This window comes from Erigeron canadensis, chromosome 7 (assembly GCF_010389155.1).
Source record: "Erigeron canadensis isolate Cc75 chromosome 7, C_canadensis_v1, whole genome shotgun sequence".
Taxonomy (NCBI): Eukaryota; Viridiplantae; Streptophyta; class Magnoliopsida; order Asterales; family Asteraceae; genus Erigeron; species Erigeron canadensis.
The window spans coordinates 27,620,984-27,637,037 of record NC_057767.1 but is presented as its reverse complement, the minus strand read 5'-3'; the positions used below and the strand labels follow the sequence as shown (position 1 = coordinate 27,637,037).

Sequence of the window (16,054 nt, the reverse complement as noted above, 5' to 3'; positions counted from 1 at the left end):
GTTAGGAAAAAAAAAATCTTAAAACCCAATCAAGATCTTCAAATTTAGCTCAAAAAACTCATCAATTATTCGAATTACGACCGTGGGATCGCTCAATTAAGTTTCATTGGCTTTTATAACAAAAGTTGAGTTGTAATTCAAAGCAATTAACGAGTTACTAATAAATTGATTAGTCTTCCACGGATTTTGTGCTTCAATATTGTATCAATGTAAAACACAAAGCGACAATAGTTTCACATTAAAATACAATAAATGTGAGTATGCCTTGCGAAACTTAATAATTAACATCTATTTATATCTATAATCTATAAACCCTTACAAAACATATTGATATTCTTCTATATTAAGTAAATTAAGTATTTTTTTCAATATCCCCATATTGCCCCTAATTCACACATTACCTCTAATTTTATATCTCTAAACACATTTAGACAAACACCCTACCAGGATCTAACACATAATCACTTATTTCTCTCATTTCTATTTACAAACATGCATATCAATTCATCTTCCATTTTTTATATTATCATTACCGTTTAACCGCCGTAATGCGCTAGCACCAACCTTCGTATCATCTAATGATGGTCAAACTACTGATACAGTGAGTAAAAAACTGAACTATGAAGAAAAAACAACTAAGCCCCACTTTGCATTTTGAAAAACAACATTATGACAATAAATCGTTATTTTTAGGATAAATAGGTGAGAACCCTCTGATCTCATATAACTTATTAGTACACAAAGCGCACACCGCATAAAACTCTTGTCTGATACCAGCCTCATACATGGGATCCCAAAATACAATCTTACCAATTGCCTTTGGCAAGTTTTCAACTTATAATATCTAATCTTTATCTATGGGTTCATGTGATCACGTAATAGGGGTACCAATGAGGTTTCACCCATTAGTGATGATTCGTAAATCACCAAACGTTCGTTCATACTATGGTTATAACAATTTAAACCACATTTAGTAATACTCCGTATATAGTTAAAAAAAAATGTTGTATGGATTATTATCCTATTGTAAATGGCATCCACCACGTGGCTACCGACAAGAATTACATGTAACAAAACAATCAACAAGGACCACAAACCCCATTAAGCTACTAGCAGCCCAAAAACGTGATGATGTAAATGATAATCACCATAACCAAATATAGAATGCGACCAATCATGATTGTGTCGAGGGAAATAATTAGCCCATTGGCTTTGCAAAAGCATTTTAAAGTTTAAACCAATCTAGCTTTTTGAAATCCAACAACGTTACAAGATAGCTAGTTTGAGAAAGAAAAAATTTTCTACAAAACTAAGGGTTCCTAGGAATTTACTCACAATAATTAGCCTATGGACAACTAGCATGATTAAAATTAACATTTAAATCATACTCGACCCCCTTCAATTCACTCTAGCCCAAAAGGCCAAAACTGACTCTCAAATACGACGATTACTAAGAAAAATAATATAATGTATAGAAATCTCACATTCATACACAAAATCCCAAGGATTTTTACATTTAAACGATAACAATATATTGGAGATTTTAATTACTATGTAGTACATATTTTCAACTTAAGTATAGATGATTACGGCCAAAATCACTTCAGGCACAAGTCGCCAAAGGCGACCCACATAAGCACCGGTTATGAAAATAAGAAGTGTTGTCAAACTTCTGCAAATCACCACCTTGCGGAATCTGCCCACACAACCTATTATAACTGACATTCAAATACTGCAAACTTAACCCGGTCAATGTAGTTGGTAAACTCCCAAAAACCTTGTTATGGTTAAAATCTAACGAAGTCAAACTCTCAGGAAACACCATTTTCGTTATGTCAAACGTAAAATTATTCCTCGAAAAATCAGCTATTTGAATGGTCTTGTTTAGCCCAAAAAATATACTAATGTCACCAGTCAATTGGTTTCTTGAAAAATCAATAGTGGTGAAATTTAAATACCCTAATGATTTGGGTATGGTGCCAGTAAGTTGGTTGTGAGAAAGGTACAGATCTGGGACGTTTCCAGTAAACGTCCCAAATGAGTCAGGAATGACTCCTGTAAGCTTGTTTCTATCTAAATGTAGCGCATTGAGGTTTTTCAACGTTGCTAGTTCTGGCGGGATAGATCCCGTCAGATCATTGAACGACAAATCTAAGAAGTTTAGATTTGTGAGTTGACTTAGGAAAGAAGGTACCGAACCCGATAAATTAGTCCAACTTAATCTAAGCATGGTGAGATGTGTAAGTTTCGTAATTGCTATTGGGATTTCTCCGGTGAGGTTGGTAAGTTTTCGCAATACTAATGTTTTGAGAAAAGGAAGATCGCCAACTTGTTTTGGAATTTGGCCAGAAATGTTGCCTTGAAAAATTGTTAGTGAGATGATACGGCTTGTGTTTTGGTCACATTCAACATTGTACCATTGGCAACAATCTAATGTTTTTTGCCAAGAGGCTAAATGATAAGGATTTCCAAAAGCCTTTTTGATTTGGAAAAGGACTTTTTCGTCATCTTTGTTGCAAGTTTGGGAGTATGAAAGGATGGGTAGAGAGACAAAGATGATAAGGAGGGAGATAGTGGTGGTGAAGAGTGATTTCTTCATTTTTTGCTAGTCTGTTTTTTGTTTTGGTGTGGTTTTGGATTTGTTTCTATGTTTATAGCTTTTGGGGAAGCAAAATTGATCACGATTTATAGCATCAATAAATTTGCATAGGAGTTTGTTAAATACAGCCCTTGGGCTGTGTATAAGGTGCATAAATTGTTTGTACATTTATCATAAAAACAAGAGAGCAGACTTTTAATATGAAAAGTACAAGTTTTTTTATGCACGTTTATTTAACATTTTCTATTTGCATATACATATCGAATCAGGAATCAATCATTTTTTAAACATATTTTTAGTTTCATATTATTGAGTATTTTATTACAAGCATCTTAAATCATCATGGTCTTACTCGTTAATCTAAATAAAGTAGTTATAAATTTACTATAAATTTCAGGGTTGATGTTTTATATAAAATCTATCATTATTTATATACGTTAACGATAATATCCATTTTTCTTTATTTTATTTGTATTAGTTAATTTGATGTATTAAAATTGATACTTTGGTTTGCAAAAATTCAGGGAACGGTTATTGTAAATATAAAGTACTATTTTTTATGCATATAATAAGCTGTTAATGATAACCCTTAGGGCTGTCATTATCATTTTTTTTTTTTTTAAAGTGTATCTCGAATGAAAAGGTTAACTACTAGCATTTTTTTTAGTAGAGGCTAATATTTTCTTACTTACTTTATTTATTTACTTTTTTAATATTTTTCTGTTCCTATTCCTATTTCCTACAATTCAACATAACCAACTTTCCAACATTTTTTTGATAAAATCATAATTAGCAAGGAAACATGTCAAGTGGTCAACGGGTTTAAAAAAGACTGTAACTTGTATATTTCTCATGAAATAAGGATAAACAATAGCATTTAGTTATTGGTTTGACTTTTTCCACGGTTGTGGTCTTGTGGAGTACAGCTAGTTGTATTTGAGAATATCTTTGATTTATGACTGATTCCGATGTTTTGTCAAAGGTCGATGGCGCGGTAACGCCCTCACCAACATTTGGTTTGGTCTAGGGCTGCCAACGAGCCGAGCTTTTATCGAGCAACTCGAGCTCGACTCGATCGAGTCGAACTATTATCGAACTCGAGCTCGAGCCCGAGCCATAAAACCAAGCTCGAAATATATATCGAGTCGAGCTCGAGCTTTACATAGCTCGGCTCGAATATTTATTGAGCTTTTCGAGCTTTTGATATATTATTTATTTATATGTATTTATAATACTTTAATCGTCAAGTCCCGTCGAGCGTTTAGAGTTTCGAGCTGAACTCGAGCCATATTTATTGACATAACAAGTTAAGGTCGGGCCTTTTTCGAGCTGAGCTCGAGCCATATTTTACTATACCGAGTCGAGCTCGAGCCTACATACTGAAAACTTGTCGAGCTATCGAGTCGAGCTCGAGCCCTGTCGAGCTCGAGCTCGAGCTCGGCTCGGTAACACCCCTAGTTTGGTAATATAATTTTTGCAAAATCTGAACCTTTGTCTTATATATATATAAGACAATCAAATAAGAACAGTCTTAAAATAAGAACACGGTGAGAACACTTAAAAACTACATTTTGATGCATTAAATGTTCATAAAACTAACATGATGTATAACTAATTATCATTATTTAAGTGTTTAACAACACATTGGTCTGTCAAATCAAGAAATACATGTTTTTTGTTTTTTGTATCCATCTTGGATGAATATTCATCAAAATAATGCATCCAACGTGATTTTTTTAATTTTGACGGATCAATGTGTTGTTAAACACTTAAATAATGATAATTAGTTATACACAATGTTAGTTTTATGGACTTTTAATGCATCAAAATGATGTTTTTAAGTGTTATCACCGGAGTGTTACCCTATTTATATATATATAAAACAAAAAAGACAAGATCTTGACCCCTGGATCATGGTTAAATTGATGCACGAAGATTCACAAAATAAATGATACACAATGATTTTAATGATGCACGATGATTTTCAATGAAGAGAAACATATTGTTTTATTTGTTTTACTTTAATACTTATTTTATTTTACCTAAAACCTATATATATATTAAGAACCAAATTAAAATGGGAACAAATGAGAACACTTAAAAACTACATTTTGATGCATTAAAAGTCCATAAAACTGACATAGTGCATAACTAATTATCATTATTTAAGTGTTTAATAAAACATTGATCTGTCAAAATTGAAAAAATCACGTTTTTTGTTGGATGCATCATTTTGATGAATATGCATCCAAGATGGATGCACAAAACAAAAAAAGTGATTTTTTCGATTTTGACGGATCAATGTGTTATTAAACACTTAAATTATAATTAGTTATGCACTATGTTAGTTTTATGAACTTTTAATGCATCAAAATGATGTTTTTAAGTGTTCTCACCGTTTTTATTTTAAAAGTGTTCTCACCGGAGTGTGTATGTGTGTGTGTATATATATATATATATTACTATATAAAGATAAAGATTATAAGCTCATGTTAAAAGTTTAAAAAAAATATGAGATATGCGAATTAACCAAAATATTCTTAATTAATTAAATCACCATCAACCTTTAATATTAAATTACACTACTGGTTAATTATATTATTAATATCTCTACCAACTCTCTTTAAACCCGAATACCTTTACTTACATCAATTGATGCCGCCACCACCGTCACCATCCGTCTCCGCCATCACACCACCGTCATCTCCGGCTCGCCGCTGCTTTGCACGGGTACCATGCTCGTACTATCTAATAAAGAGAAAGCTTTTTTTTTTTCATTTAAACAATTCAGCCCGTGAATTACATTTTTTACCGCTAACCTTTTAACACGTGTATCTTAAACTCGAAAACACATTTACATAAGACCAAACATCTTCACACATATCTCATATTTCACAAGTGTCCATTTTCGTTAACTATGTTATCCTTTTACGTCAACTACTTTTACATTAATAACCACACCGTTAATGTCATCATCACTTGTCATCGTCGCTCTTCCGCCGCATTACACGGTTACCCCTCTCGCACACACTAAGTTATAAGATATTTATGCCATAACCTTTAACACTAAGATTCTTTAAAAAACTACGAAGTTACTATATTACTTTCATTACACTGGTCTAACTAGTTTTGTTTTTGGATATTCCACCAACAAATAAAAAACATCATAATTTAGATATATTTGAAAAAACCATCATTAATTACAGATTATGCATTTACCATTCTTGTTGAGTGAGATATTTTATCGTTAGCAAAGTACCTATACAATCTTAGAGTATTCGCAATGTACCCATTCTCACTCGTTCACCATTTTGTTCTTTTTGTTCTTGCTTGGAGGACAAGTGCACACCGTTAGATGTGACTCGTCCTTGGTCCAAAAGTCTCTTGTCCATCCCCCCCAGGGACGAGACTCGTTCCAGTTTCATTTTTTTTCCTTTCCAATCTAACGGTAACAATTTAATTTTTAAAAATGTGTCACAATTAGTCCCTCAACGGCCAGATTTCATAATATTAAAAATTTTACACTTTTTGTCCCTGTTTATCATATATATATACAAACCATTTACCTTCTTATTCTCTACATAAAAACACACACTCTTCTAAGCAAAATAACACACATTCACAAAAGAACCATGACAAACAACATACCAAACATGACCGTTCACGATGCAAAAATGGACATGCAGGATCACATGCTTAACGATGATACAAACAGATCTACAGTTAACAATGTGATTAAGAACATAACTTCCAACAAAGCGGCAATCACAACCGAAATTTAACGACTTGAAGCTGCAACACATGCCCGTAACATCGTCGAAGACGAGTACATTTTTATCTTCGGCAGAAGATCGACTAGCTGAATTAAACTATTTTCCAGCTTACCGCTGTCACTAACACATTAAATAAAACTCTAGACCACGCATTATTCTGGCAAGGTGCTATCGGTGGTGGTCATCCTGATGATTACCTGACTAACCCTGGGGAGGAGTATGCATCTCCGCAACCCAGGGACGCTGCAGGGTCTCCTGAACCATATCGGTACATTCATCGCAATGATGGCGACAATACTTATACTCGGACTATTCCGAGTGTGATGTAGTTTTTACTTATGCTTTTAATATGATAAGTTTTATAAGTAATTATCTGAAAACACGTACACTTACGAGCAGAGAACCTGGTCAGTGTAGTATAGTCAAGTGATAAGTTACAAGATCATTCGCAGTGACGCTTGCACTACCTAGTCTAATAATATGTGTAATTTTAATTGTTGTTGGGGTTGTCACGATTTCCTGTAAAGCTAATTAAAATAAAATGCAAATCCAATATTACCGGGGCAGGCCGATTCTGAAGAAACAACGTAAATAATGGAAAGACCTAATAACAGTAGTTAAATTAAGATACTTGTTTGGCATCTCCAATCTCATGGTACGACCAAATATTATTCTACACATTTCCTAGTCTGTTGGAAATTTAATCACGGCTCAGATTCTCATTAGATTCACTTTCCCTTATTACTAGTGCTTTCACTAGACTCACACTAACCTATAAACAAATTCTCGCTAGATTCATTGTTTAAGCATTAATGACCTAAAGTTTGTGTTACTAATTCATCTTTTAATTACCCGATTCTTAAGCCATGACCAGATAGTAATTATCTCCGGTGACCACAGTGCTCGTTTCCAAGTAAAAGGATCACGTCTGACATTGTTAAACATCATGTTCTATTCATCCTAATTACTACGGTTCTGGATCCCTCGGTTACAAGTGAATCGCTTTTTACAACTAGTTATAGACCGACTAGTGTTTTCCATCCTAGCATATTAGTCCTGGTGTATGATCATAGACAGCCATCAGAATTAAACTAATATATTCAGATATAGAACTGATAATAACATGAAGAACTAGTAAAACATGGATCTACGATAAACAGTAAAACACACTCCAATAGATTCTAACAAATAAAGTAAAACAATAAACGTCTACATGATCACATTGATCCAAACAAGTATTCAACATACTAGCCTGACATTATTAATGGAATAACGTCTGAAAAGATGAAAGACATTGTTTACCAACTGAAAGTAAAATAAAAGAGTAGATCTAGGTTGAGGATGAAGATCGGAAGGTGTTAGAAGCTCCAAAACCTCTTTGCAATCTATAAAGTCAACCTAGGGTTGAATATAGGCGGTTAGGGCTGCTGAATCGACTCTCTCTTAGGGTTTTGAGGGTTAGTTCGACTTATATAGTGATAAAAGTCGGTTACTGGTCTGGGCCGCCCAACGGCACTGGGCTTGAGGTGAGCGGTGCTAGTGATGGCCAACGGCGCTGGCATGGTTGCTAGCGGCGCTGCAGTTGCTACTTCTTCTCGTGCATCTTTGTTTGGCTCCCGAATCACCTCCTTGTGTCTTGTAACTTCATAGGCCTTCATCTTGAGTTACTTGATGTTATTTACCCTCTCTCGTATCTTTCGTGAACTTGCATAAACATACGACTCATTAAATACCGATAGTCCCGGAATATTAACTCATTTTAGACATAGAAATGAGGCCTTTTGATAGGGTTTTTATCACAAAATGGACGCTCATCAGAGTGTTAGTGTTATGTATGCTTTAAAATGAAATAATGTGTTAGTATTAAGTATGTTTATGTTTTAATATTAGTATTATGTATGTTTTATTTTATTGTATTATATGTTTTTTTAATGAAATTTTTAAGTGTATTTTTATTAAAAAAATTAAAGTTGTATAAGTTAGAGGATTTAAAGTGTATAATTAAATAGATGATAGAATATATTGGGTTAAAAAGGTAAAATTAAATAAATAGTATGTCCTAGACTACCCCTGGCATTGTGGGTGTTTTGGGAGATTAGTCATTGGTTAGTCATTGGGCTGATGTGGAGCTGAGGTGGTGCTGACAGAGACTAGTCTTTGGAGGATAAGTTAAAGGCATTGTGAATGCTCTTATAACCTCCCTCTTTCCCTCTTCTTTTCTTTTTATAAAAATAGACTTATGTCGGCGCAATGCAGCGACGGTAGAGGTAGTGATGGCGGAGGGGGTGGTGACGGTGGTGGGGGCAGCAGTGGGGACGACAATGAGGACGGTGATGAGGGCGACGATGATGGTGAATGTAAAAATAACTAATGTTAAAGATGGTACTGTAGTTATTTTAAGTGCTGAGGGATCTATATTGTAAATTATTTCATTAAGGGTATTATAGGTATATTAGATGGAGCTGTTAAGGAAAAAAGTATTTTTGGTTTTCAAAGGTAAAAAGTTCAAAAAAAAGAAGGTGATTTGTTTTATTAGATAGTATAGATAAATAGTTATGAGAAAAGATATACAAAGTGACTCTGTTATCTTTGATGAACTTTCTTTCTAGAAAGATAGATGAAAATATGTAACTATCACATGCATAAGCATAGTATATAACTCTCACATTATAATTTTTTAATTCATAAAAAATATGAAGACTTAATCATCTATTTATTATAAATTAGTATATGAGTGGTTACATACCTAAACTTTAAATACGTAAAAATCACACATTCACTTTTTTATAAAAATTATCTAATTGTCTTTATTGAATTAATTAACATTTTAAACCGTTGTCTTCTAATATATATTCATTATAGTCATCATTTTTCTTTTTCCTTCTCAAACCAAGCCTTCAGCCTCTTAGTTTATTAAATCTCTAAAATATTCCAAGGAGTAAATTACTATTTTAATTCCTGAAGTTGGCGCGTTTTTCACTTTCAATCCCTAAAGTTAAAAAATATCAATTTGCATCCCTAAAGTTGGATAATTTTTTCAATTAAGGTCCTAGCGCTAACGACGTCCAAAATTTTTCGTTATCTCACCCCACGTGACCAAAACGTGAGGGTATAAGCATCATTTACTCTTTGACAAGAACGAAAACAACAAAAACATGACAACTTGGGGGGCCAACTTTAGGGATGCAAATTGATAATTTTTTAACTTCAGGATTGAAAATGTAAAACGTGTCAACTTCATGAACGAAAAATGTAATTTATTCTATTCCAAGTCCTCAAAAATGAAACCTGAACCATCCTAAGTACAAAAATATATAATCTCTTAATTCCTCATCCATCTTCGTCAATCTTAACAAACGTCTATCCATAGCAATCTTCACTATATTTACATTAATTACGCTTTTCAAATTATACTACTCCAAGCCACCACACAATCAATAGTCGTCGTTACCACCGATCGTCATCACCAATGGTATTCTTGTGCCAGCGGAGAATACTTTCTTTTGTCCAAATGTGCTTTCCGCATTACACAGTTGTTCCTTTAATTAATACTCGTAAGTAAATAATTGAGAAAGGTAGATACGAAAGACAAGGTCAAAAAAGACGGCTCAAGTGCGCAGCTGCTACCTTCACCAATGGACCCTTCCCCGGGGGAGAATGATAGTGTGATAATTGTCAATTGGCATATTCGATCTGTATGTATTAAGTGATGTATCAAATTGCATTTGGTTTAAGATAACAAATTCTATTCATTATGTTTGTCCTACATACATACAGGTTTTATGGGGTATTATTAGTATACAAAAATAGTTAGTACATTTTCGCATAAATGATATGCTTTTAGTCGGTGACAGAATTTGAAAATTTTTTTGTGGGAGAGAAATTCAGTGTTGCAAAAATATACATTTATTATCTATAGGTTTTCATATTCAAAGTAAATGTGTACAATCAATTGAAATATATTAGCAAAACCCACTAATTAAAGGGTTTTAATAATGTCAAGTCAGATTTTTTCTAGTTATTTTTTTAGTTTGGATTTGAATTTTATATATAGAAAAGATTGTTAGTTTAAAATCAAAAGAGAAAAAAATAGTTTCACACATTGAAACTTGAAAGGCCTATTGTGTTTATGTATATAGGTTACAGGAGTTAACATTATAATTTTCTAAGCATATCTACAAATAAACTAAAATAGGATCGAGATGTTTTTTAAAATGATACGTGGTAATCTTTGATCGACATGTGTCCTTTTAATTTATTTATATTATTAAATTATTTTTTTTGTTGTATATAGATTTTAATTTTCTTATTAGACTTAGAATTAAACTCTAAAGTTGTATATATATTCAATTTCCTTATTAGACTAAGAATTAAACTCTAACTCTTGGCTTATAGATACAAAACGCATTATAACTTTATTTGATTCATCGTTTTCTCATTAATAAAATTGTTTTCTTTTTCAATCCTACACTCATACTGCTTATATTACTTATAATAAAAAGTTATTTTAAATAATTTGAGTTTACTTTACAAAATCACAAGGATATTTGCAATCAACTACTATACTTACAAGTTCCAATTTTAATATGATTTTAAAAATTTAAGGTAAATTCAAAATCTAACTAAAAATATACTAATTTATTATATACTTTTATTATAATTTAGCTTCGATAATCGATTTACTTTAACCACAATTTATTTCATACTCACGAATCATATTTGTTACATATGCAAAAAAATTTATGATACAATCTATATAGCTACCGTATATCGTGTGGGTATCATGACTATCTTTTATTATACTAAAGCACAGTTGCTCTAATAACTTATCGACCAATCATATCTCATGATTTCTTTACATTTTCAATTTTAACTTTTGTTGACTTTTTATAGCTACCAATAAACTAAAACAGGATTGATATGTTCTTTAAACGACAAGATCCTTAATCGACACGTATTTTTTAATTTGCTTATTTATTAAATTAGATTTTTTTAATTGTATTTAGATTCAATTTCATTACTTATATTACTTATAATGAGTTATTAACATGAATAATTCAAAGTTTTGAGTTTACGATCCAAAAGGACAAGATTATTTGTCGTCATCCACTCTGTTTAAAAGTTTCGATTTTGATGTGATTGTAAAAATTTAAGGTGATGTGCTAAATCGAGCTTTGAAATTTATAAACTAGAATCACCTAAAAACTTACTACTACGCACTTACGGGCAGTGGACCTGACCATTTGTAATATAGTTAAGAGGTAAGACCGTGTTCATTCTCAAGGATTGGATTGACTAGTTGTTTGATGAAATGGTTTGGAAAAACGGGTGTTGCCTCGAAAATCCTTTTGACAATAAAATTAAAATAAATTTGAAAGACAAATTGCATAAAAGTAAAGAAAGTCTCAGACAATATAAATGAAAGTCATCCACCTTGAATTCACTCGACTTAAAATATGATTGCATTAAATGAAGACCAAATTCATTTGAGGTTAAAGATAATCGTGAAAAGATTAAGGTGCTCACGTGGTACCACCAACCGTGAACAAATTACCAAATCACCTAAGTTGCTAGTTAAATTACCCAACCCGGTACCACCGATGCCAAGACAACTCTTCCAACAATTAGTTTTACTGACTATCAAACTATCAATTGCTCCTGTGTAAAAATAACGTGGTACCACCAACCGTCATAAATTACGTTGACAAAATTACTCTTTTCAATGATATTCACTATCATACCATAAACTAGTGATAATTGCTCATAGACAAACAACCATTTTAAAATCACATATACATTCAACTGGTACCACCAACGAAGAATTTATATGCAACCAATATCATAATAATTATTAAAAAGAATTAAATCATCAAGATCACGGAACAACGATAATTAAATAAACCCTTTGAATTAAAAATATTGCAATCACATCATTCGTCTAGTTTCATCAAGGTGGATGATAAAACGTGTAGCCACTCATGATCAATTCAAAATAATAATTAAAATGAAAAAGAAACATGATGTACCAATCGTTTGAGAAATTGAAATTGCAAGACAATAAAAGTAAATACGATCTAGATGGGTGCTTGTGAATCTTCAATGAATCTGCCTAAGAAAACTTGCTTGGAGATTGAAGAACCCTTGTAGAAAAGCTCATAGAAAGATTTTTTTGATATCTGGAAAAATTAGGTTTTGGTTTGTATTTATACCCCTTAAAATCTGATGCAAATAAGTCGTCCAAAACCCTCAGATTCGTCAAGCCACTGTGGCGCAGTGAGCTATGTTGCTCCCCACTGCGGCGCAATGCTTATTAACTGATCTGGGTACGCTTTTGTCTAGGCTGACTGCGGCGCAGTGGCCCTGTGACTCCTTGACTGCGGCGCAGTCTCAACTTTTTGATCGAATTCTCCTTTCTTTGTAGACCACTGCGGTGCAGTGGGTCTGATTGGTCCTCATTGCGTCGCAGTGTAAAATTACTGATCCGGGCTTCTCTTTCCATCATGAAAACTTGCAAAATTCTTCTATCTTTCTTTACTTGAAACAACTCTCGATAATACAAATCAACTTCTAGGCCAATAAATTATCCGAAAATGTGCCAAATGAACACGAAACCTATCAAGCGCCTGAAAACACTAACAAACACCATAAACGCGCCAAATGCACATAAAATCAACTAAAAACACTTAAATAAATGGCCAATAATGATGTGGGTGATGAATATAAATTGGTCACATCATAAGGTAAATCCAAAACTATAACTAAACATATATTATCTTTATCAACTGTTTATTATAATTTAGCTTCGATCATCGGTTTACTTCAACCACAATTTATCTCATACTCACCAAATCATGTAAGTGGCATATACGAATTTCTATATAATACAATTTATATATCTATCATACAACGTACGGGTATTAGGACTAGTAATTAAATATATATATATATATATATATATATGTCGACATATAACTCTATCGATCGACCACATCTATGATCTATTTGATGATATGATAAGTATAAATTATAAATATCTAATTTAATATACATAACTTAATTTAATATAAAACTATGAATTAACTCATGGACGGCTAATCTCTATTCCAATCCCAAACACAATATAATCCAAAAGGTTAAGTGAATCCTAAATCTAATCAAATATGAATTTCATTCAAGATTTGTTCTATCTCTTAATAAAAAAAGTACAATTTTTTCCTTTTTTATTTATTAGTTTTGTATATTAATTGATCTATATAGTTATGATTATTAATCCAAAAAAAGTTCTAATTATTTTCAAAGCATATAAAACCAGTCCTAATTGTTTTCAAATTATATGAAAATTCTTATATAAATTGTCATGTTACACTGCATAATGCTATAAATTGTCATGTTACACTGCATAATGCCATACGTGTATAATACATACACATTCAACCAAACCAACAAAATCATATATATAAGTGCTCTAATAGGTTATTAACCAATCATAACTATCAATTTTATTCAATTTTTAATTTTGACTTTCCTTAAAGATAATCATAATACAATTTTGTATTACGAATAATAGTTACAACTCTACCTAAAGATAAATATTAAGCTATTCAAAAACTATTAAAAATTTATAGCAATATTTATAAACGGAATACAAAGTCCTAAATCAAAGCAATATGAACTCCATTAAAAATTTATGTTATCTCTCAATAAAAAGAGTACAATTTTCTCACTTTGTATTTATTAAGTTTTTGCATTAATAATGTTCACAGTTATTGTTATCAAAACATTTAGCATTGATATTGTTGTAAGCCTCGTATCCAGTGTTGAAAACGGGTCTAAAATCCAGTATATAATATAATAAAAGGATAAAAAAGTAAATCAAACATATTCACCAACCGAATATAACGTAAATTTCAAAAATTCTCATCATTTAAAGATATGTTTTTGAAGATGTCAGGAAAAAAAACAAACAAATGCTCAAAGAGTTCTTGCGACCCGCAAGCAAGGCTCAAGCACCGCTTACGATCCGTAAGCGCTCCTTGTGATTTTGACTCCTTTTGATTTTATGGTAAGATTTTTTTGTGAGACTTCATATACTTACAATATGTAAGAGATAGATAAGCAATCGGGACCTTGATTTTAGATTTCTAAACAGATGAATAACACAAAGTCCATGGTCAAAAGCATCTAAAAACACCGTCTAATCGCCATATCAGTTGAGTTTACCACTATCGAATATGATTGTCAAATTAGTTAACAGTACCTATGTATGTATCTGAAAAACACTTTCTAATAGTCAAATCAATTGATTTTGCCCTATCAGATTTCATGAGTGTTTATTTAAATTATAGATTTATATAAAAATTAAATATTTATTGTTAAAAAAATATAACTTTTATTTGCAAATTGAATATTCATATTTATGGTGTTGTTTATGGTAAAGTGTTTATGTTAAAAGTCCTAATTGCCTTTTTATTTCCTACGTATTCCAAATCGGAGTCTCACAAAAAACTTTATCCATCAAGTCAAAAAAAGTCAAAATCGCAAGCGGTGCTTGAGGATCGCAAGTCTTGCCTGCTTGTGATCCGCATCTCCTCCTTGATGTCTTGCCATATTCTGGGTATTTTTTGTAGACTCTAAAAAACTTGAATATTTAGTATATTTAAGATAGTTTTTGATTACTTGGGCTATTTTTTATTTATTTATTTGGAGTTTGGACTTTGAACAAGAGAACCTACCTGTATGGTGTATGGCTTTATTTGTCCGTATAGAAATTAAACAACCATGCATGTAAACAACAAACCAGTCGAGGCCCACTTCATCCTGAAGCCACTTTACATGGAAATACTACCATTTTTTCCTATTGTACTTTGGCCCATTAACAACCCCAAACACCTCTTCTTTTTTTTTTTTTTTTATTGATGTTCAATCGAGAAATGATTAATGTTTTTAATATAATAGCTTAAAAATCCTCCTAACTTTTAGATGAAAACATGTGAAAAAATCAAGGGTGAAATTAGGAAAGAGAATTAATGGTATCTACATATCACCATCTAAAACTATTAGAAGGATTTTTAGGCTAATTTTTTAGGAGGATAAATCATTTTCCTATCCAATATTTAGTGAAAAATTGGTTGTAATTCGTAACCACATTTTTTCATTTTATGACGTTTGACATGCTTACATTTGCCATGGGACTCGGGAAGACTCCCAATATGAGCAGGTGCGCTTCTTGATTACAAAATCTGTATTTCATTTAAATTTATTATTATTTTTTTTAACAACTAAGTTAGTTGTGTTAGCTAATATATGTAGATCACATTGGAATATTGATTTGTAAAAAGACTCTTGTAACTATTTGTATAAGTAACTAAGCTCATGACACTTGGTTAAATGTAAAATTATAGAACACATTCAGTCTATATGTGAATATGTGATTGATATATTCGGTTTGTTTGTCATAAAAGAAGGATATACATATGTGATTGTTATAATGTCAGCAAGTGTATAACAATTAGCCATTTATTTTTATTAAAACTTTGAATTACCGACTTATGTGATTCGCTAGGTGCCTTGAACTCCAGTGTTGCCACCAACACCCGCTTCACCATCACCACCCGTCGCAACACCACACGTCCACACCGTCCCCACATTCATTACTGGGTCGTCGCATCGCGCAAACGTCCAT

The 16,054-nt window shown here is 32.1% G+C and overlaps 1 protein-coding gene across 1 annotated transcript; it reads right to left on the bottom strand.

The window, feature by feature from the left end:
• Positions 1–1,447: 1,447 nt before the first annotated feature.
• On the bottom strand, positions 1,448–2,639 carry LOC122606805 (polygalacturonase inhibitor-like). Its single transcript, XM_043779660.1, has one exon. It carries the CDS (start codon positions 2,597–2,599, stop codon positions 1,604–1,606), a length of 996 nt encoding a protein of 331 aa, XP_043635595.1. The 5' UTR covers positions 2,600–2,639; the 3' UTR covers positions 1,448–1,603.
• Positions 2,640–16,054: the final 13,415 nt, after the last annotated feature.